Source organism: Dermacentor albipictus, chromosome 1 (genome assembly GCF_038994185.2).
Source record: "Dermacentor albipictus isolate Rhodes 1998 colony chromosome 1, USDA_Dalb.pri_finalv2, whole genome shotgun sequence".
NCBI lineage: Eukaryota > Metazoa > Arthropoda > Arachnida > Ixodida > Ixodidae > Dermacentor > Dermacentor albipictus.
In genome coordinates this window covers 348922729-348947353 of record NC_091821.1, presented here as the reverse complement: position 1 = coordinate 348947353, position 24625 = coordinate 348922729, and the positions used below count along the sequence as shown (strand labels likewise).

At 42.5% G+C, this 24625-nt stretch overlaps 1 protein-coding gene across 2 annotated transcripts in view; it reads left to right on the top strand.

Annotated features, from left to right (window-relative positions):
- The window catches only part of ssp3 (short spindle 3), a 249820-nt gene that overhangs the window by 28247 nt on the left and 196948 nt on the right, over positions 1 to 24625 (top strand). For both annotated transcript variants that reach the window (XM_065424845.1, XM_065424929.2), the window contains exons 7-11: positions 9444 to 10015; positions 10481 to 10544; positions 11163 to 11292; positions 13463 to 13574; positions 20553 to 20693. In XM_065424845.1, coding sequence (XP_065280917.1) covers positions 9444 to 10015; positions 10481 to 10544; positions 11163 to 11292; positions 13463 to 13574; positions 20553 to 20693 — 1019 coding nt within the window. The remainder of the gene's footprint in view (positions 1 to 9443; positions 10016 to 10480; positions 10545 to 11162; positions 11293 to 13462; positions 13575 to 20552; positions 20694 to 24625) is intronic.

The window sequence follows — 24625 nt, the reverse complement described above, 5'->3', positions numbered from 1 at the left end:
AAAGTTACTAAGGGATTTTTGAGAGATATATATGTTTAATATGACATATTGCTTGTTATATTTTCTAAACACAAATGACAACCTTCGCCAAATATTGTTCACTAGGCACATAAGAGAAATCTAAGGTAATAAGACTAAAATATTCAGCATTAAGCAGGACATTGAAAAAAAAAAAAATACTGGTTTGGTTTGGGTTCAATACACACACATTTCATTCCCTCTCAGTTCCAGTTTGGACAAATAAAAATTTATAATGGTTTGCATATCTGTTTGCAACACTGAACAGGTTCACAAACCAGTTCAGCATAGTCTATTTTTTCTGCCCCATGGTATGCTGCATAGTACTATCACTTGTTCGTGTGGCGCATTGCCAAGTTTCATCAGTATGAGGCAGAAATTTACGAATGAATTACACAGATACAGATGAATTTTCATGTACATATTAAAGACAGACGTAATCGGTGACAATCCCTGCATCAGCATAAAATATGCATATCTTGCACACTTGTTACTTTGACAGCAGCATAGCCAGATAATTTGAGCTCTGCTTCAAGTTTTTACTACTGGACTGCTAGTGAGTGAACTGTGGCATTTGATATCTATTGTGTCGAAGACAGTGTGAATTCACATTATATTGCATAAATTACAACTTCAATCTTCAAGTCAGTAGCAAGAAAAGAAGCCAGCAGTTCGCATTTCGCTCAGTTTACTGCTTTTTTAGAAACAGGTGAGGAGATTGATGCTTCTGAATGATAAACAAGAATGGTTTGTGCTGAACCATGTCTTGTGCATCTGCACATGCGCATAGTCTTGCGCTGGCCAAGGGTGGGCAAAGTCAAAAGCATACATATTGTACCCCATGAATAATTTCTATAACTTGAGTGTTGTACCGTACTTGGCGATGCACCAAACAAGGTTGAGCCATGGCACGTAAGAAAAGCAGATTTTGCGGGCCATTTACAGCCGCATTTACCGCTGACTGAGAAGGTGATGGCATTCATTAGCCAATGCAGTGTTATTGTTACAATAAGTTGTGCAGCTGAACTCGATATCATTCCTTGAGGACATTGTCTTCTCCACTATCCTTGTTTATGTAGCTTTAATAACAAGTTGAGCTAACGGCGGAATTGGGAGTGTCACCAAAAATTTTGATTCTGTGGTTCCCATGAAACAACCATTAAGCCGCAGAATACAGCTGGCCGTGTCGAGTTCAGAAATACCAGTCTCTCTCTACCGAGGTGGCCATGTTACCAACACATGCCCTATCTTCATTCCCGCTCAGAACACAACTCGCAGGTCATAACTGTAAAAGGTGAAAAAGACATGCTACAAATGACTTGATGGTGGCACCCTTCAAATGTATATATTGCGCGGCGAAAATACTAGTCAGGGTTCTTCGAGTCGCAACAACAACACGGTGCAGTCATGCCTTGCTGGCGAGCTCAGGATAGTTTGATCATGCTCCAAACTACACCCCTGCAATAACAGTCTTCTAGTACGGTGCAACAAATGATACAGTAATTATTTGAAGGATCACGTTTTTGGAATTGAGATACATGCAAAGTGTTGGCCTTGCTGCAATTTTGTGTGTATTCTTGGGATTCTTTCGCGCTCAGAAAAACTTTTTTATGTGGCACGTATTGAGCAACAGAAAGCTGTATTGGGAGTTTTTCATGTTGCTCTACAACTTTCTCATTGAAACTTTTAATCTAATTATAATATTTGAGAAGTTGATGAATTAATGAAGCCTAATTGTGTAATTAAGCAGAATGCAAAATATAGTAAATGTCCAAGTGATGGCAAACAATAGTACCTTGGTTCTGTCCAGCTACATGGCATCTGCATATTTTTGTCTTGGTGTGTGATAGTGGGGCACCCTGTAATGTGACCAGCATGTTATATGCTGGGTCCATTACCATAGAGACATTGAAGGTTATGTGCTAGCAGACTAACTGGCTGCATCAATTACGTGGCAAGCTATTACTCCTACCACTGCTCTCCCTGCCACAAATGTGAAACCCTTTTGTGAGAAACTGTGAAGCCATTGGCAACGCTTGTCAGATGCTGAAATAAATAATAAGCTTCACTTGATTAAGCCACAGTTAGGTTTCTGGCTCTCCGCAACGAAAACATGATGAGCTGGTGTCCCATTCTGTCGTGTCAAAATAGGACACACATATGGCACCCACAGTTTTTTGCTGACTTGTGATGAACCACCAACCTGTGCCAGATGTGGTGAGAGACTGACCATCCTCCATGACCTCCTAGACTTTCGGGAAGCTGAAACAAGAGAGAAAAACATTCTCCTATAGTGCACTGCTATCATGTATTCTCCATCCCAATATGTTTCTTTGTGAAGAACCACTTTTTAACACCAAAGCATTCCTGGGTTTCTTAAATGATGTTGTCCTATGTGTTATTAGCCCAATAAATTTGTAGCCTATACTTTTTGCAGAGAATGCCGCTGTGACAGTACTTTTGTATAGCACATGCCTCCAGGCCCTTCTGTTTCAAGGGCTCTGTTTAGGCAGTAGTGCTTCTTGTTCATTTTTGCATCTGACATACTTTGTATATTGTATCATTCTTTCACTATTCATTTTCCATGCCCATAGTACATGTCGTTAGTCATTGCCATAATCTTATTACATGCAGATATTACTCACTTCACAACAACTTTTTTTTTGGCCCCTTTACAGCCACATAACATCTACTTCTCAGAATTCATCGCTCCACTGCAAACTCACTAACATTGGCATGGCGCTCTTTGGCCATACCTGGCCCTTGCGCTACTAAACAATAAACATTCATTCATTCAAATATATGTCAAGAGGACAATTCCTTTAATAAAGCCAAGATTTTATGCCCATTTTTCCTGGGTCTGGCATGTTTGCTTGGTTAGTCTCTCGCCGAGTAAGGAGCAGTTTACTAATGCACTATCTCCAGGATCGCTCCATCTTAGTCGGCACGCCAACCTTGGAAACAATGTCATAGCAAAGTGCGGGCGATCTTGGACGCAGTATAATGCACGGTCATGTGATGGGGGTCTCCACGTCTTGCCTGGCAGTCACGTAATTGCTGTTCTGCACAACTCTGTGCAGAATATGACTGGTTTATAGAATTTGGTTGCAGATGCCGCATGGGTTTCCGAAATGCTTTTCTAGAAAGTGGTGATTGACGTACCGGTTGTTTTCTGCATATGGGTAAGGCACGGTGGGAAGGGGAGTGCCACCCAAGGCACATATGGCTATATAGAGCGACAAATAACCACCTCCTTGTGATTCAACATATTTTAATGTTGACTAAAACTTCTACTTGCTCTGCAAGGTTCGCTGTGGTGGCCGAGGAACGCGTTCATCTCTGAAATCTGCAGTGCATCTGTCTTAATTAGCCACTTTGCGTTGCAGAAAACATTCACAATATGACAATTGTGAAATGAATTGTGTAGGAATAGTTCCACACTATGTTTTCTTTGTGCTTCAGTGGTAAATGTTACCATTATTAAAAATACATAATTAAATATGTGACCTAGGCGAGCTGATAAACTGTGTTCCAATTGAAGACATTCGGTACAAGATACTGGCTTTCTTACTTTTCTTTAAATACTTTGCTTATAATCAATTGTATGGCATCTAATGAACTGCTTCACGAAGGCTTTGCTTCTTATAGATTCTGACATGTGGGTTGAATCAGCATAATTTCTCTCTCTCTATTTTTTATTTGTTGTTATTGTTTTTTTTTGTTGACCTATGCAACTTCAGTGACAGTACCTACAGCACTTAGTCTAGCACTGGATCTTCCATAAATTGAGTATGTGAGGCAAAACAGCACGGCAGCTCCTTGAGAGTTGCTTGGAAGTCCACGTTTATCAAAGTCGAGAAATGCATTTGATGTTAAAACAGACCTTTTCAGAGATACTTTGCCACAGAAAAGTACTTCAATGCGTTCAGCAGAAGTTATTGGCAATCAATGATCGCCTATAATCCCCCTTCACGGTGCTCTAGGTCCTTCTTCAGTGCCTTGCACTGTGAAGGCTACGATGGAGTCGGGTGGTGCATACAATGCTTCACCTTCTGAACGTCACCATGGCATAAAGCTCGTTTTATTTTGGTTTCCTGCATAAATGGCATTACTTCTAACCTTGGCACCAACGATATGCCAAACTTGGAGGCTATCCCTCAGCTCATGATTGAATTCACGCTGTCTCATCCCTTTGCTGTGCTACAGTGTACTAGGTACCTGCACGCAGATATTCTTTCACTGAGTGACATGAGTAGTACATTCCCTTTTGCACTTATCTCTATGGCAATCACACATTTCCGAGAGTTGAACAAACTTCATCATCATGTCTGCTCGTGCGAGTACGTTGGCAGTGTGCACATCAGCTAAGCGATGGATAATGCACTCCAGACTCCTGTTACAAGGATTGCTAATGTAATGAACTTCGACCATAATGGCGGCACACCTCGAGGGTGTGCAACTCTGGAAGCAGATGACCTGTTCATAAGATATTAGGGTTCAAGCCTAAATTCTTTCCCTACAGTGGGGAAAATAGGCGTTTTTTTGTAGATTACATGAGATTGTTTTTTTTCTGAAGGAACTACTGCACTCAATATTTTATGTTATACTTAAACAAGAAGTAGAATGAATGCACTTTTCATGCATAAATGTTTTATTGACAAAATATATGTCAAAAAAGATATAAGTTGCCAGAATCAAGGTAATGGGAAAAAAATTGCACAACGTTTGTAAAGACGCGCTTGTATCTGCTGACAAAAAATGTTACAGAAATTATGAGATATACAAAATTTATTGCCATCTGATAGGGACTATCTACAAAAAAAAAATCAAAATTTTTCATTGACTAGGTTTTCCACTGCAAAAATTTAACTGCAAGCACTACAGTTGGACCTGCCATGCGTCTAAGCAGTTAATCGATGTAAAACATAGCGAAATGTTGCATGTCTTGTAGTAAACTCTTCTTTTCTGCTCGGTTTTCCTGTCATAGCATCTCTTGCAGTTTCTATAAGTCTCCCTCTTGGCAGGCTCTCAAGCACTAGTATAAATGACAACAATGACAGGCCAAAGCAGAAAGTGAAACTAACTGGGTTGTGGCCACTGATGTTCTGGGCCGATTTGCGTTGTCGCTCTTAGGGTCAAAATCCAACGAAAAAGCAGCGTCCTCAGACTCGCTTCTGCTCGATCAATTGATAAGGTCAACCGCAGAGGCAGCGGAAAGATCTGTGATCTCTTGAAGTGTGCACACGTGCCACGTTTGGACGTGGACATTTTTGCTTTCTACTTCGATGATCACAAACTTAGGATCACGCCTATAAATCACCGTCAAGTGGGGAAAAAGCAAACTGCTTAGGAAACAAAAATGTAGTTGTCCTCCTTCATATCCGATGGTGCAGTGTCCCCGAGTGCCGTGGGAGGTCTCGAAAGTGGTGTCTCAAACCATTGATAGCGTGCTAATGATGCCCTACTGGGTGCGGAAGGGAGAGAGTTAAGTCGCATCAGCCACTATTACCAATCAGAGCATGCGATTGGCCTGAGTGAGCATCAGTGAGCTCAGCAAGCGCGCTTATTGCAGCACCCCGTGGTGGTCATGGTATCTATGCTATGCTGCAGATGCAGCTGCATGCAACTGTAATGGTTAAGATGCACGGCAGAGCTTAAGTGCATGCTCGCGCCCATGTGCTCCAGTCTGGCCGTGCTATTTGGTGCAGAGCAGCCTTGTCCTGCACCACCTTGACCGACGGATAGTAGCCACATCGAAATTGCGCGTTTTATTTGCACAAGTAAGCTCAATATGAAGCGAAGTCTGCCAAGCCGTCTAGCCACAGGCAGCCAGGATAGAGCATGTGCTGTCAAGGGTACATCTTGTCTGATCTTAGGTTTCGTGTGGTTCAAGGCTAGTTGAGTGTGCAAAACTGGTCGAAATTAGCGAGATGGGACAGCTATGACACTGACAAGCAGGGTGGCCAAAGCTTATTTTTTATGCAGGTGGCCGCAGCTGACCATGAGCAGGCGGTAGTCGGCGATAGTACGATAGTTGTACTTCCGGAACTGCGTAATAGCTAGCCAAACTAGAAATGCAGATTTTCACTTACTTCAGCTGGTTTGATCTTGAAACAGTTTTAACAATTTTGTACAAATGTACTGTGTCGTTAGGGTAGGTCCTTCTGATTATTAAGTGATGCATTTAAGTGCTCCGCGTAATGTGTGTAATTTATTATACTGTGCACATGTACTGATTGCAGTGGCGCTGCTCTCCTGAGTTTTCAGCTGTCCCTTCACAAGTGATGTAGGTAGCCCAATTGACATCAATTGGGGGAGCTATCTGATTAGCTACCCAGGTTGCATAAGCGATAATTTTTCCATTTTTGTAGTAAGGAAATGTTCGTTATAGTTGGAATGCTGGTTAATTTGTTCCGGTAAAAAAAAGGTAACCGAAAGAGAATACACAACAATTTATCATTACACTTAAGCACTTCCGGCACCTAGCAAGTTTCGTCTGCTTGTGTTAGAACATCTGCGCAGTCAGTGTAGATCTTGAGCTTTCTTTTCACGAGCGCCATCGAACGCCCTTGTTACATAGTGGGCAGGAGCATAGTCGTGAACATGTTGCCCTCTTAAATGTTTAAAATGTTATACACTTGGTTACAGCAGTGTTAAGCCTGTCTTTAGCTGGTTAAGTTCTGTGCTGCACCACTCACATTACGCTAAAGCTCTTTCATCTCAGGGGTAGTAGTATGGAGGGGCTTTAGTTTACGCCTCCCTCCATCCATCAGAATGCCCTGCTTGCCTGCGGTTGCCAGAATACCAGGCATGCTCGGCACTGTGACAAAATGCCCACAGTGCACCTTGCTTGTTTAGCTTTCACTGGGCATCGACGGCCAGGCGGCTACTGGAGAGGTTGGAGAGGCTTCGTGCACTGGCTCCAAGACAACCGGAAGCAGATGACACGATGTCACATCATGACACAGTCACTGAAGGCGGACATTAGCGCCAATCACTCTGCAAACAGGTTGAGAAAAAGCATGGCTGGGAGCAGGGTAACTTTAATCATCCGTAGCTCTATTAATCTAAGATGCTTCACTTAAATTGTAGTGCAAATGTTTTGCTATAGCTGTGCCCTACGTGTCTCCAAAATTTGTCCGAACTGTTTCAGGGACCCTTTAAACTGCATCAATAAATATACACAGTAACAGCAGGACGAAGTGCACTGATCCAAACACACTTCTCGATTGATGTCAGCTACTGGCTGGTACCATTGCTTTGTATTAGTATTAGAATCTGCTGTACGACAAAATATAGCAGCCGGGAAAGAACACACAGCTGCAAAGTCTGGCTGAAATGTCCACAACAGCGTATGCTATTCGCTAACTGTGTTTTTTCACCAAGCTCGATGGATGGTTCTGGACTCATTTAAACGGAACTTGATGTTTGGATAATCAGATCTTTATTTGCTCAACAGTGGAAAAGTTTGGGCTGTTTGTTGAGTTGATAGTATAGCATGAGCTCAGATAAGGATGTGAAAACAAATGCATACACTGCTAACTTGATATAACATTTATTAGAACCAGAAGGGTGTTTGTGCAAATCATTATTTGTTTTGAAAACATATATACACTAAACAGGAAAGGGAAAGTAAGGAGCAGGCTGGCAACCGCCACCGGAAGGGGCAAAACGTCTGCCTACTCTTCAGAAAGGAGGTGACAGAAACACTGAAATGGAAGATAGGAAGGAGGGGAAGAAAGAGGAAAGAAAGTGCAACGGTACAAATCTAAAAGAATAAAGTAGAACACACAGTACAGGTCACACACAGGAGGGCCAGTCATTGAAGGTCCCGCTAGTACAGAATGTTAAATAAAAGAACTAGTGTCTGAACTACAAATGTGAACCGAAGTCAGTTATATCTAGAAAAGTAAGAAGAGCACGATGAGCCTGATCGCGTCGAGACGCACAACCGCTCGGCTACAAACATTCGTCAAGTGTCGAAAGAACGATAAACAAGCAAACTGAAAACTGTAATATGAATATACTATAATAAATAAAGTGACTTCCTGCAATAGCATTACAAACTACCTGCAATTGTTTCTTCTGATGCACTGAATTGCCATGTGCACTTATTGTCCTATGTTTTCTTTTTTCTATGCATTTGCTTTATTATACAGGGTGTTTCACGTAACTTGCAACAAGGATTTAAAAAAAGTGGCTAGCCGCAGCTGACTGGAGTCAACGGCATATGGTTTGCCATCGTGTGGCGGTCCTTAGAGTATTTTTTATATTCTGCTTAATTAGTTAACTAAGATGAATTAGGCAAATTTTTTTATATTCACTTTAGGGTCAAGTGGGTTTTGTTGCGTTGTAGGGGGGGGGGGGTTCAGAAATGACCGATCTAATTTTTGTGGCAACGTACATGCTTCGTGGCGATTATTTTTGGCTTTTTAAGAAAGCCCACGAAATATGAAATAAAATCACGTGACTGCGCTTGTGCGCTATCGTATTGCACCACTGTCAACCGTGTGTCGACCCTATTGTTTATCAGGGATGACAGCGTTTCCTTTCCGTGTGCCACCGCCAAAGATGCTGATGAACTGTGAAGCCAAAGTCTGGAGCTGTGGCTTCTCACTTTGCCACGGTCCGTGCACACGGTTGTTCCGCACTAACCACAATTGAGAGCACTGCAATATGATAGCGTACGAGTGTAGTTACATGGTTTTACTTCATATTTTATGGGCTTTCTTTAAACGCTGAAAAGAATTGGCCACGCAGCATGTACATTGCCACAAAAATTGGATCGTTTCTGAACCTCCTCTACAACACAATGAAACGCACTTGGCCCTAAAGTGAATATTAAAAAACTTGCATAATTCATCTGGGTAATTAACTAATTAATTAATTAGTGAATTAACTTGGTTAGTTAACTAACTAACTAAGCAGAATATAAAATATACTCTAAGGAGTGCCACATGATGACAAACCGTGTGCCATTGGTTTCATTCAGCTGCGGCTAACCACTTTTTTCAAATCCTTGGTGCAAGTTACGTGATACGTGAAACACCCTGTATGTCGCTACATAGAATAAAATATTTTAACCTCTCCTTTCTGTTTCTCCTATAGCATCATATGCATATTCATTCTTGTAACCCCTTTAATTGTACTTCATGTATTATATATCATCAAGGAGGATGTAATATGAATTTGTGAATTATCTGTGTTATGTCAGTGCATTCTGTGTACAAATACTCTTGGTACTGTGGTCATCATTGCGGTCTCCCTTGCTGTAATACTTCTAGATGAAATATGGTACGGGTATATAAATAAGTAAAAGAAAAAGAAAAAAGGATGAAATAGATTCATCATTACACGAGGTCTGAACGTTTGCTCAAATGCAACTTGGCTGCAAGTCGAAAATATCTTGAGTTTGCTTCACACAGATGACTCTGAAGGCTGGGAGACTGTGCGCCGCAACAAGCCACGCTCACGCAATTCTCCTCCGAAGAAAATGCTGCCACACCAGGCACCATCCAGCCAAGCTATGGGAGTCAAGCGATCTCCTTCAGCACCAGTCATTTCAGCACCTGCTCCCTGTCGGGTTAAAACGCCTCGGCGCTCCTCTGCACCACTTTCCAGTGGACGTCCATCATCAAGACCAGCGAAAAATTCAAGCAGGAGTGCCACAGGACAGCAGCTTGGCCCTAAAAGTGCTACATCCATGCCTTCATTAGTACCGCAAAAGAATCGGGGAGACACTGTCGCTGCATGTAAAAGCACGACAGCCCCAAGCCTTGGTGCCAGGTCAAAAAGCTTTCTCTGCCCAACTCAGCAAAGTAAGCAAGTTGAGAAGGCTGTTCCTGACACAGAGAACCTTGTGAAGGAAAATGCCACACCTGAAACTTCTCCTGTAGAGGATGCCGCAGATAAGACAAAACAGGTCTCGGAACCTGTTGGAGAAAACAAACCAACCCCGCAAAGAGATGACCCATTACAGGAAGAAGATATTTCACAAGTAAGTGAATGAGAATACTGCCCACTGGTGGTTTTATGTTAATTCTTTATGTTGTGTGATAGCTTTCTTGCCATTAGTGCAGTACATGCTGCAGTGGCTTTGTCGTTGTGGCAATCTGAGCCCTTGGCTTGAGGCTAATTTTATGGGCATGGTGACTGTGTTTTAATGGGAGTTCAATGCAAGGATATCTTCATATAAAAATTTTGGCACATGTTAATAAATTTGTGCTGGTTGAGCCCTAACAGCATAGCAACTGCAACATCACAATCTGAAACTCAAATGGAGTTTTTGGGTGTAAAAATCAGTCAATAAATTATTGCAGTGTTCTATATTTCAGTGCTTCAAGACTGTAGAACCCTTTTTGTATAGTTGACATGGCTGGGTAGTTCGTGCTATGTTTTTTGCATATCTAACTGAGAGTGAAACTTTAAGAATATGGCTTGGTGCATTTTTCTTTAATTACAGGAACCAAAACCCATGTCGCCTTTTGAAGAGGATGTTGTTGAGGTCCAAGAGCAGACACTTGAAGGTGTGTTCTATAAAAGAATATGTACGCCATTCATGCTAAAATACCTCATCACCATGAAACTTGCATTCTTTCAACACATACTGATTCTCATTGATATAGCTCAATGTATAATAGCCTTCAGGACATCACTGCATGGAAGATGCATATATTCTGTGCATGTTGGGTACAGACATCTCAATATTGGTAATAAGGGTCCCTTTAAACAAGTGTGCCATGAGCACTAGTTACTCTTGACTCCACATTTACAACGCATATCCTACAGTTAATGATGAAGCAGTAAAGTGAAGCCAGGACCACACAAAAACCATTTCTGCAATCACCATTGCTAATCTTGAAACAGCCATTCTTGTACATCACTGCCGTGCTATGTTGAGGAATACCTTTAATAATAAGGATTTTCTTGTTTTTCTAATTGTACCAGTGTTGCATCTGCTGTTCCCATGACATGAACCAGTCAGTTCTAATTTTATTTTGCCATTGTCCTGTTTCTTTGTCAAATTAATGTGCCTCTGAGATATTGCAGCTTCCAACAAGGGGGGGGGGGGGAGGGGAAGAACAGGACAAAAACAAGTGTTGCATCTTTGTTAAACTGTATTGAATATTTTTTCATGATTGCAGCTGAGGAAATGGTTCATGACATGGGGCTGAGCTGGGGTGACCAAATGGATTGTTTGGAGGAGCTTGAACTACGTACACCAGGACGTGCACTTCAGATGCACGAGAAGTTGTCTTGTGCAACACGAAAGAGGTTGGTCTCGCTTTTGCATGCTCCTTGCTTTGCCAAAGACAACTCTGAGAAGAATATACCATGGTTACTTGAATCTAGGCCGGCCCCGATTCTAAGCCGACCCCCGAATGTCCGAAGCCCGAAAAAATTTAAAAAACTTACCTCAAATGTAGGCCGAAAAAAAAAGTGAGGACAGCATTCACAAAATAAAACGTCATTTATTTAATAGGAACATGCCGAGTTCACTATATGTCATCATCGCTGCTAGCCTCGTCGCTATAACCCAGACTATACACATGCTTGTGGACGCATGCAGGCATGCGTCCGTGCACCCATGAATGCGCAGACAGTGCAGCATGGCTCTCACGTAACGAAACATGGTGTAACCTTGTTTAACAACTCCTCTCCGTTATTGTGTGCTTATTGTATTGCGATAGCAATGATATGGACATTCAAGGTGCATTTCTTCCATCGCCGTCGCGTTCCGTGTGAGTGAAAGCATGAACAATCGTCTAACCTGGTCGCAACACATTGATAATGTTTGTGTGTCTGCTCAACGTAAGCTCAGCCTACTGAGACACAAGCTGAAACATTCTCCTCCATCCGTGAAACAATTGGCATTCAACACACTCGTAAGGTCGCGATTAGAATATGCTTGCGTTGTCTGGGACCCATTTTCACGAAAAGAAATATTAAAAAAAACTGGAAAACATAAGCAGGCTTGCCGTCTGCTACATATATAATTGTTATGGACGTTATAACTCCCCCTCTCAATTGATTAATGAAAATAATGTTGCCACCCTAGAATCCCAAAGAAAGGTAGCACGCCTAACATTGCTTTTCCGCCTTTGGAAAAGGAAACTACAACTTGGTCATTCACCCTGTCTCCAGCCGCTACCAGCTAGAGCTACCAGAAATTATCACCCCAACAAAATAACCCCTATTTTCACGAGTACAAATTGCTTTAAATATTCCTTCTTTCCTAAAACAATAAATGATTGGAACTCTCTGCTGGCCTATGTATTCCTGTCCAATAACATATTACATGCCATTGAAAAACTGCATTTCAAATAAACGTGTGACCGCATGAGTACTTTCATGCATGTTAGCATGAAAAAAAAAAACCCTGTGTAAACTGGTACTGTAAATATTTCTCTCCTTTCAATTCAATCCCTTGCATTGTATGCTTGTATAATGTGTTTTTTATGTATTTATATCATCCATCAATGTACCTCATATGATTCAATGTATTTCATATTTCATATGCACTTCTTTTCTTTGAACGAGTGACGCCCCTGTGCGAGCAAAGAGAAGGGGAGGGGAGCGAGCTCACATTAACGTGATCAAGCGCATGTGAGGGGCAGGGCGGCGGGGGTAAGTTGGCGCGTCGCGATTTTTGCCGTGCGCCTCAACCGTGGCTGCGCACGACTGTAAGTGCGGCCAAGCATATACGCAGCCACACACCCTCCTATATAGATAATCTGCTGCATGTGCAAAGAGTGGGCATGTCGAGATGGCCTGACATCATGTAAGCTGTCTTCCCGTGCGTTTAATATTGAGAGTTGCATAAATTACAGTTATGGTGACCCATTGGAGTGAGAGGCAGCTGAAGCATTCGCTCCCCGCTACCGGCGCTTTTCATGATAGTGTCGCCCCATTGCGGGTGACGTTATCAGCCGTGGGGATGGAGTGCACGCGAAAGCGTGGCTGGCTTCGCTTTATTCGTACCGCCTATGTGAAGATATCGTCGATGTGGCTCAAAACCGTATCATTTGTCGCCAACTCCCAGATTCATCGAAGTGAACTGTTTTCTCATTCAGATTTGCTTTCTTCGATTGCCCGATAATTTGAAATTTCTGCAGCCCTATTCCGTGTAAGACAAATCGATCGGCAAGTACTTATTTGCATATAATGTCATAATACAACTATATTTTGATATAACAAAGCAACTTGCCAAATTTGCATACATTATATTGAGGTTTAACTGTGGCTAGTCTGTGGTGGCCTTATGGCATGATTTCGTGCCACTGAACCATATTGCGCTATGTCCAGGAACTGAATCAGCAGTTAAGTTTTGCATATGAATCTTCCTTTAGGGTGAATTTGTGCTCGAAATATGAAGAAACATTGTGGTAGCGATCTTTATGGCGTGCCCTTATATAAATCTGAATTACTCTAATTTTATTCATAGATCCCTGTCTGAGACCATACAGCGTCACAAGGAAAAGCAAGCCAAGGCGCAAGAGCAGAGGGAACGCATTCGGGAAGAGAAAGCGCAACGATGCAGAGATCAGTCTAAAAAGGTCTGTGAAACTTTCTGCAATGCCTTGCAGTGTAAAACATCATTTCGTACTGAATAGTTACAGCACAAGGAAAAGACACATAGAACAAAGGACCAATGAAACTGTTATCTGTTTTTGTGTGGTTTATATCTATGCGGCTGTTGTGCAGCAAATGTCTGTTTCTCTAAAATCAATCTAACAGAAAACATCAAAAATAATTTAATTTGTGGCTTAGTACTGCGTCATTTATGGGATTTCCGTATGTTAGGTTTTCTTTTCATTTGTTCAGGTACTATTGCTTTTAGGTCTGTAACTGACCTGTGGTCTTCTGCGACGAACACTTTTTCGTATTTTATGTGGATTATTTCTTATTGAGTGATCGAAAAGGAACATCAGCTGCCGCAGTAGTGCATGAGGCATTAGGTGAGGGGAGAGTGGATCACTGCGAAGCCATGTCACCCTCGCTGTCACTCTTGCAAGCCTTTGTTATGCGTGCATTCCTGGTCCATGCAAGCTCTTGCCTGCGTTCTGACTGCACCTCGGTTCATTCATTGAGATGTAGCTGGCGCTCTTCATCCTCGACAGGTTCTTCCGTATTAGTGACATTGCATGCTGAGTTAAGATGACACTACTGTTTACTGCAACTATTGCGGCAACAACCGCGGCCACTATTCATGCGATCATGGACCACAGTTCAGAAGGCGTGCCGCTGACATGTGCACGAAGTCAAAACAAAATTATTGTGTACTGCAACCTCTGTGGATGAAGCCATGGTTCCTGTCCATGCGATCATAGACGGCAACCATGCAGTTCGGAAAGCACACAGGTGGTGCATGCACCAAGTCAAAACAAAACTACCGTTTGCCACATCTGTTGCGGACGAAACTGTGGCTGCGATCAGCGCGATCATGGATGGTGACTACACAACCATGAAGGCATGTGGCCAATGCGGTGTTATGAGTAACAGTAAATGCAAGAATAAAAGCTATTCGCTGTGAGATTGAGCTACAGGTGGCAGCACTGTTGCTGCATTAGTGTGGATAGGTGGTCGGTGGCATGCATTGAAATGCACATGGTGGTGCTTCACTGTGAACAACTTGTCCTGATTTTATAGTACCTATAATGAAATGCACTGACTGCAGTGAACTAATCAGTTCAACCTTATTAATAACCGAATAACAATCTAATAAGCTTATTAGAATCCGCTGAAAACAGGATGTCGCTAGGTTTATCTCGCATAACTACACCTGTAATTCAAGCATCTCACAAATAAAACTTGATATTTCACTTCCGCCCCTAAGTACTCGACCTGATTTTGCGCTCATATCATTATTTCTCACAAGTACGTTCATGCGGCTAGGAACACTTCTTTATGGCTTCAAGTCGCAGCTTGCACACCTCATAGATTATATAATCACCTCAGCTTCATGTGCATCTACGGGAACACTCATACATTCATTGGTTGGCGCTTCCTCGTGTCACTTGTTTGTGTTACGCTCTTCCTGATTTCATTGTGTCCGAAACAAATCCTGATAATTTCCCCCAGCTCATAAGTTCATATTTCACTGCCTAACTTCAATAAAATGCATGATGCATTTTCTTTTGTTTTCTAGTTATATGGGTTCTGTGTGCTCTATTGTTTATGAGCTCATTATTTCTCTTATGTTTTGTGTATTTTTTGACCTATGACATTAGAGTGGCTATATTTTTTTACATTGTTTACTGAAAGAACTGTATCTTTTGTCTTTTCTCTAATATGTTCTCTACCGGTCCTATTATTTTTAAGCAATGCTTTAATGTTTGTATAAGATGTTGTGTATACATTTTTAGTGTCTATTAATAAGTTATGTGCATTATGTTTTATGTTCCCACTATATATACTCTTTTAGCCCTTCTCTGATGTCCCCCTTACCCAATGCCTCATACGAGGCCTGTAAGGACATCTTAAATAAATAAATAAATAACTAAATAAATAAATAAATAAATAAATAAATAAATAAATAAATTGCCCTCTAGTGCTGCATTTTTGCAGGTAAAACACCACAAGCTTATTTTTACTTGAAATAAATGCAAACGTCCATTCAATGTGGGACTGGCACTCACCCAAACAATGTGACATGTTTCATCACTTCCTTGGGGCTTATCGTGCATGTTTCGCTGGTGCTCCACCTGCGCTCCTAAAATTGTGCAATCTATTAGCACATTCTCTGCGAATATTGCACTAGCTATAAAAAAGTCAGCATTCCTGTACAGTGAGAGAGAGAGAGAGAGAAACTTTATTGTAATTGTAAAGATTTGAAGGAGGGGTGGTCGGAGCCTCTCAGTCCAGGGCCCCACTGGCCTCTGCCGCCTGTATGACCTGGCTAATTAAGGACTTTTGTCCTGCCAGGTCGGAGTGGGCGAGCTGTGCCTCCCACTGCTCCATTGTCCTACTGGTGTTTGGCCTATGAGGGTGTTTAGTGCAGTCCCAGGTTATGTGCATTAGGGTAGGTATGCCACCGCACCAAGGACAGTTGGCCCTATAACGAGTGGGATACATGGCGTTTAGCAATTTTAAATGGGGGAACACCCCGGTCTGTATTTTACGCCAATCGGCGGCCTCTTCCCCTTTAAGTTGTGGGTGAGGCGGTGGGTATTTTCTTCGGACTCCACGCTGATTAGCAAGGATGTCTTTACAGTGAAGTTCACAACTGTTCTTACAGTTGTGTTTTGTGTCGCGCATTTGCGTTAGCTGTGTTTTCCGTTGCACATTTGCAGCGCTCTGCACTTGTCAAGCTCCAAGACTTATTCTAATTTTATTTATTTATTTATTTATTTATTTACGCAATACTGCAGGCCAGTAATTTGGCCCTAGCAGGAGGGGCTACAAAGGATACATACAATGAAATGAAGATCAACAACAACAAAAATCAACAGAACACGAAGACCGTAGCAAAGTTCAACCATTGAAGTTTACAATATGAGACTCGAGCACCTTCCTAAAGTCGGTGGATTTAAAAATCTGTCGGGGCAAGAAATTCCATTCGGACACTGCTCGGAGGAAAAAGCGTACTTGTGTGTCTTGGTTCTACCGAAAATTGCCGATAAAGGGTATTTATGGCTGTGTCTAGTTGTCCTTGTAGTTAAACGTTTTATGCAATTGGGAGGTATTAATTTAGTTTTCCCTGCAAGACAGTTGTGAAGAAAGCCAAGACGACTAATTTTCTGGCGAACCTCAAGAGTCGGTACATTGTACTTCTGCATCAATAAGAATGGCGAATCATGCCTTCTGTATCTATCAAAAATAAATCTTATTGCCTTTCTTTGGACTCTTTCGAGTTGCATAACAACCTTCTTATAATGGGGATCCAAAACTTCAGCAGCATACTCTAGTTTTGACTGAATACATGTATTGTAAGCTAACATCTTGGTACTAACTGGAGCGTGTTTATGTTTTCTTTTAAGAAACCACAGCTTCCGTAGGGCTTTTAAAGAAATCTCCATTATATGCTCCGACCAAGCAAGCTCATTAGTTAGTGCCACGCCTAAGTACTTATATTGGGAAACTTCTAATACAGGCTGGTTATGGAGCTGATAAGAAAAAGTACTAGGACATTTTTTCTTTGTGACACGTAAAAGTACAGTTTTCTCTGAATTCAACACCATACCGCAACGCATACACCAAACATCGATTGCAAAAAGAGTTTTTTGCAACAAGAAATGATCATTTGGGGATGATGTTTTCTTAAAAACAGCACAATCGTCAGCAAACATTCTTATGGATACATCATGAGGCACTACGTCCACCAAATCATTAACATAAAGAAGAAACAGTAGTGGACCTAAAACACTCCCCTGTGGAATGCCGAGGTAACAGACAGTGCACTAGACAGACAATGATCAATTTTCGCAAACTGCTTTCTATCAACTAGGTATAAGGCAATCCACTGAATAATGTACAAAGGTAACCCTATACAGTCTAATTTATACAATAATTTTCCATGAAGCACTCTATCGAAGGCTTTCGATAAGTCTAAAAACAGAATGTCAATTTCACCAGAATTAACTGATTTCTGGCCAAATATGTCCGAAAACAAGAGTTTGATTACAATAAATGATGCGTACACCTGCCGGGACCAAAGAATGAGTCCAAGTGATCAGATTTTCCTTATTAATGAGGGTCAAATTAACAAGGCTTTACTGTCTAACGAAGTGTCATTGGACACTAAAATAACTTTGCTATATCCAATATTTGTTATAAGCATACACACAGATATAGGTGCAAGGAAAAGGATCAGGTCTAACAAAAGAAACACAAGTGGTGTGCCTACGACAGGCCAGCAAAGTGTTTCCTGTGGATTTTGATAACCTGTCAGCATTTCACCACATAGGAACAACGTACACACTCTGCAATGCCATGAATATGCAACCGTGCCATCAGTTTTATCACGAGTATCATGCTAACGCTGATATCGCAATGTCTTGCCGACTGCTGTCCAGCCAAGCTGCTGGCCAAAATGTGCACATTGTGAACAGACTTTTCGCATACTGAGGATACAGCTCCTGGATTCATACTCTGCTGCTACTGCTATCAGTCTAGCCTGTGCATCTGATTTCACGCCTGATCACTCATAAGGTTCACGTGTGTGAACATATTAGGGGCAAGCTTCCTATGGTGGCTTGTCACCAGCCGCTCCATTGGCTGCATTGCTTAGGCCTAGTCAGCCCTGCTTCGTCGAGAGTTGGCAACCAAAGTTGGTTTCGTCCTAGCTGACATGATAACTTTGTTTACAGCCACCATGTTTGATAACACCCACCTTTGTGCCGTGCACCCAACAAGGCACGCCGTTGTCGCCTCTCTTCAGTCTCCCTTCCATCCTTCTGATGTCGCTGAGAAGGTGCAAGAGAGATTGGAGAGGGGCGCACGCAAGGCTATTGGTGCAACGCAACAATAGCGTGTCCTGCAGGGTGTGCGGCACAAAGGTGGGTGTGGCAGAGCGGGCTGCATTTTTTTCTTAAGGATTTTGCACTTTTTCCTTTCGACGGCCATGACTAGTAGCCAGATTTAATTACTGTAACCGTAACATGGCATGGGAGCATTATAGTAAGCAGTTTGTCACCGTAGAATGCATACAAAAGTTGACGGTGCATTGGCTGCTCATTGTTATATCCAATATGTTGTAAAACAATATTGTTATATGTGGATTCGGCAGTACTGTGTTATATCACATCGTTATATCAGTGTTCATTATATCAAGCTTCAGCTGTATTTAGCACTAAATGAACAAATGCTGGACATGTGGGATGCAGTACAACAGACATGGAAATGCAGCCTTGACAACTTAGCAGCTTGACTTGTGCACTGTTCATTGCATGCTCTGCAATCTTTTTTTTTTTTTCACAAGGTACTGGCAACATATCAAATAAATGTAACCTTCTGCTTGATTCAGTTGCCTAACAAGCGTGCAGTCGTACAGGCAGAGTCTGAAATGTTGAGCAGCATGCTGTAAGGTTTCTGAAACATTGGCTGTCCTTGTACATTGTTTATGGAGCAACCACGTAGTCCAAATACTCGGCCATGTCTCAGTTGTCATTCGACAATTGTCTTGATACATAGCATGCCTCTTTGGCTCTTCTTGCTAGCTGCAATTGACTTTTGAAAAATAATGATTAGAAATGCACATTATGGGAATTTCACAGTGTACCAGAAACAAAGTACACTCGAAGCTCGTTATTAAAAGCACGATATCATCAACATAACCATATTATATCCAATGATATAATGATGTAAATGTAATTCCCCTTGAAATTCCCCTAGAGATCCATGTATTTCAAGCTCATTTTCATGAATGATGCCAATGGATTTGTCTTTGAAACCAAAAAAGTACCCAACTGTTGCATGTCAAGTTCATATATTGCTTTCTGTTGGGGTTCTACACCTGTTTGGTGCAGCACTTCAAAACTCCTTCATCAAATATGCCGTTGAGCAGCACTGATCTTTCTTACCACTGCGCTTCCACCATGGCCATGTGCAAGCGGCAAATCTATCACCTTCATACTTCTCCCATGGCGCCGCACTGTACTGGTTGGCGTTGCTAGACGTGGCGTCTGAGATTGCGCTGGCAAGATCCTGGAGGCCACTCCTAGCTGCACTAGCCCATGCAGTGTGGTGCCAACCACTGCTTGTGTGTGGCTAGTACAGTTATGCGCAAGGGTGGGAAAGGTCAGTGCATTTACCAGCATGATGCCTGCGGGTTGCTGTGCAGGCTGGCACAGCTAGACAAGGCCTTGCTAGAGATTGCATCGGTGCCATTGCAGTCTTAGAGGCCATGATATGGCCAAGCCAAGGTGGTGTGCCACAGTTTGCCGGCCTCCTTGTTTACACTGCAGTGCCCATAATGTATGAGAGGGGCTGGTCAGCTGCGTAGTTCGTGCTGCTTGACGGCAATGTACTCAGTTTGTGTTGCAGCATGTGGGCTGTTCTTTTTGACCACTTCGCCATTTTGCTGATTTAACGAAACAAGTCAAGGGAAGCACTGAAGCAAAGGATGATCTGTTTGGAAAAGAAGGAAGCTATCGTAAAGGCTGTTGCATGAAGTGCAAAAAAAGGTTGCATGTTAGACAAACAAAAGATTTTTATGCTTTTGTATTATTAAGATTCCATCATGCGCTGCCGTGTAGGGGTTCAGTGGGCTGCAACGCTGCCTTCTTTGCATGCTCAAAGTTGTGTGCCCCATTGGGCATACATTGCAGTAAAGGGCAAAATTGAACATAATGAAGTATAATTCCTGCTTCACTTTCAACTTTGTTATGATGAGTTTTGAGTGTAAGCGAAAAAGTGGCAGGCTTATTAGTGTGTTGGATATCGCAGGCTTTACGAAGGATGTTCAGAAGTATGGTTTACTCACTTGCCTCTCTTTAAATACACTGGACTTTGTTGCTATTCTCATAGTTTATAGCTTCATGCTTTGTTTTTACTGCTTCATACTCATCAAGGAGGGCTTTTTCTCTACATGCTAGGTGGAGGAGAAGAAAGCGCAGCAGGAGGAACTCCAACTTCAAAGACGACTTGTTTTAGAGAAGCGATTGCAACGTGCTGCCGAAAAGCGGGAGCTTCAGCTGAAAAATAAGGTTAAGAGGGCCCACGATGAGGAAGAGAAGGTAAAAACACACTGTACTTATTTTTGCATGCTTTTCTTTTATCATTGCTATCATTGTTGCCAACCTAGTTCCTCTGCAGGACAAGCATTAGTCAGCCTACTCACCTATGAGTGCAGTCTTACACTTATCACTTTTGTTCCCCAAGTGCGAGTTCTAGTGAGTGCAAATAAACACTGGTGAGCGTGAGTAGATGTGTTAAAATGAGCGAGAGGGAGTGACGCACTGAGTGACTGTGAATTAGTACTGGTGACTGTATTAGAGCCAGTAAGTGTGAGTATGTGCTAGTGAGCATGTGTGGATGAGAGAATTCCAGACGAAAAAAATACCGATAGGTGAATTCCACTGTCTCTAAGGGTATGGGAGTGATTGCTAGTGAGAATGCATGAGTAATGGCAATTGTGAGTGCCTCTGAGCATGCGCGAGTGCTTGCGAGCATGAATGGTTTTGTGTATGAACGTGAGTTATTGCTGGCGAGTATTAATTGACATACAGTGTCAGTTCAAATATGTGCACATGAGCTGTTGATCATGATGACTGTTAAACATCCAAATATTGATCATGAGGTCATGAGATCGACTTGCGGCTACAATAAGCCCAATTTCAGTAGTTCCAGAATCCAAATACACTTGTGTACTGCAGACCATATGAAAGGCACAGTTCTCTAGCATGCCTACACCTTTCTGGCAAATAAGAAGTCAAGTCTAAGATCTTGTCCTTCATTATAGCAGAAAAAATTTCTTGCTGTGGCACATCACTGATCACTGAAGTGCACTAAAACTTATTTTTATAGTGTATGTGGTGTGGAAAAGGGGCTATAGTTGTATGTATTTGCTCTGAAAAACATGCAGTATACAGAAATTGTTTGTTACTCATATGATTGGTGTCAAGGTCTTTGTACTCACTCTTTGTTGATGTTATTGACTAAAATGCTGGCAAGCACAAGTGTCAAGATAAGTGACTGTCATTGCAAGCAACTGGGAATGAAGGCTGGCGAGTGTGAGTTAGCATTGACAAGTGTGGAAGGAGGCATGGTTAGGGGTGAGGGTAAGCATTGGTAAATGTGAGCAGACTTTGGTGGGAACAGGAGCACCACTGAGTGTAATTATAATGAGACTTAAGTGTGATTGAGTGTGAGCCAATGAGCATCAGTGTGTGCGATGTTCGATTGAATGTGAGTGTAAGCTAGCGAACAAGAGTAAATGTCTGAATACCTTGGAGTAGAAGTGAGCATGAATGCTCACCTGAAAGCAAGAGTTGGTCAGTTGTGTCCACTAATTTTTTTCAGGTAAGTGAGTGCAAATGGTTGTCCTTCTGTTTTTCACAATTAACCCAGTTATGCATCAGCTGCATCCACTTAATGCTTTAACGTTTTTGCTTTCATCACCGCAGGCAATTCTCACTCACTTGTGTTTTCTGGATATTTTTTTTTATGGTCTCTCTGTTTCTTAGACTATGACTTCACTTTTTGCTGCCTATGATGCCTTGCCAATATTCACTGCTTACTACAGACTGAGCTAAACTGTCAGAAATTCCCATTCATCAGTCATGGTGGCTCAATAGCTGTGGTGTTGAGGTGCCAAGCACTAGGTTGGTGAGTCAGGCCCAGCCAACGCAGTTGCGCACCTGTGTGCTGAATGTTTGGCATTCATTGAAGAGCCATTAACAACCTCACTAATTACAAGTAACTTACCCACTACTACAAAGCCCACCATAGTCTTCATGGAGCTCTGAGTCATTAAAGCCATTCATTGAACTTGCATTCGTTGACTGAGCTGCACTACTCCCTTTCTTTCAGTCAGTGATTCTTTTTCTTTAAAAAACATTGTTTTTCTCATATGGATCCCAAATGCTGATGTTGCTTCCACATGAACAAAACGTTTGGAACGCACAACTCTACAAAAGTATCACAAAGGGATCACACTCCACAGGTTGCAAAGTTCTGCCAATGCTGAAGGTAACTTGTTGTACACAATAGAGCAGATTAAAATAAAATGCCTTAATCTTTGTTGTGAAGCACGTGTATTTATTTACAAGGTCAACTTCAAAAATTTTGAGGACGCTTAAGCTTCACCTTTAAAACTGGAATGCGATGGCATTCAAAGATTCTTGACAGCCTCTCGTGCTTCCTGGAAACTGCAGCTTATGTAGCTGTATTGTTTACCAGGAAACGCTCGGGGTGAACGCTCTGCACGAAGGTGGGCTTTCTGGTTGAGACGCGGCCTCTTGCATGGGCCGCGATGTGGCAGAGCTGAACGCCATCTGGAAGTGTTTTAAGGAAGTGGGCATGCCGCTCTGTGGACTCTGAAATGTTTATGCTCCGGCGTGCGCAAATGGCGGATGCCCTCTCTGGTCTATGCATTGTAGAAACACTAGAAAAGGGGTTTTTTTGAGTTTTTACATAACAGGATTGTTTTCTCATGTATTCAAATTACAATCCGAGAGCTATCATGTCTGTAAGTTGTGTGTAAGTCATCGTTTACAATTTGTCCACGCATTTTAGCTTGACAAATTCATTTAGTTCTGTCAATTCCTTGCGTTACATGGAAGGCCAGGGTATGCGTGGTTCAAAAATCTTTTCGCTGAAATGACGTCCAACGCCAACACTGGACTTTTTGCGACACGAGCTCATTAACGCTATTGTGTTTAAATTGGGAGGTGGCTTTGCCTTTGAAGGGCCCCCTCACCAGGTTTGTCCATTTTGAGCTAAGTGCCGTGCATACAGTGCGCGCTAACAATCATATCTGCTAAGTACTACATCGCTACGCATCATGGGAAGAGCTGAAATTTCAAACCAAATGCCGTTTACCCTTCTCCTTGTGGGTGCCGCGTTCCGAGCTGGAGGGGTGACGCATACATTGTTAGAGTTGTAGGACGATCCCACCGCTGGCATCCAGTTGGAAGGTTTGTAGTCGGGCATGAAATATGTGGTAGCTGGCCCATGCCGTCTTCTAACTCACCTACGCTAGGGATGTGGTTGTAGGGAGGAACTTGCTCTCATCGGGAACTAGGAGTACAGGATTTATTTACATATTTACATTAAAACAGGAGATACATTTCAACGGTCTAGCATGACTCCCAAATGGAGCACGCAAGACGAAGCACACGAGCTCAAAGCTCCAAGCACCAAGCACACTGCTTGTCGAGCACACAGCTGCTCAAAAACACTCTGTCCTCCCTAGATCCCTAGGTGAGGGCAAACTGCTGTCTAACCTTCGTCCAATCGGACCGTCCACAGTGGTTGGAGGCGCAGTCGACCTGCCTTTGAGAGGGAGGGCTCACACCCTCACGTATGCACTTGGGATTCCCAGAAACCGAGTTGAGCGGGTTCTCGTAGCCAGATTGTCACACTTGACCCCAGCCGGCGCCTCTTAATTCCAGAGCTGACTTCTTCGGTAGCCGCCACGAGTGTCAGCAGACTGACAAATCCTGGGGTCTAAGGAGAAACGCACTGCAAAACGCCCTTTTCCGAGAAGCTCTTTTGCTGCAAATAGACTATGAAGGCAATGGCGAATCAACCAGCAAATACTCTGTCCGCCGAACAGCTAGCCTGGCCGACGCCGCTTGGCTGTATGAGAAGGCGCATAGTTAATTAACTTTGCCGTGGTCTCCAGTTCTCCAAAGGAAGTGCATGGTCGGTTAGCGTTGTCGGCGTTGCCGGTCCTCTGAAGGACGCCATCCCCGCGGGTCGATCAAAACAACTGCAGCGGGCTGAGATAGGTTTGCAGAGCAGTACCCCTGCAGGCCGGTTGTAAGAACATGCTAGTGCGCCTATGTTACGTGTGTCTTTCCCGTGATGTCGTTCTTAGTGACTCATGACTTCGAGAATTATTCAAAGCAACACCTGCTATTTATGTAATCTGTTGCATTGATAGACGAATTAAGGTTTCGAGAAATAACAAAACACATAAACTAAAAGTCTGCATGTACTTGTT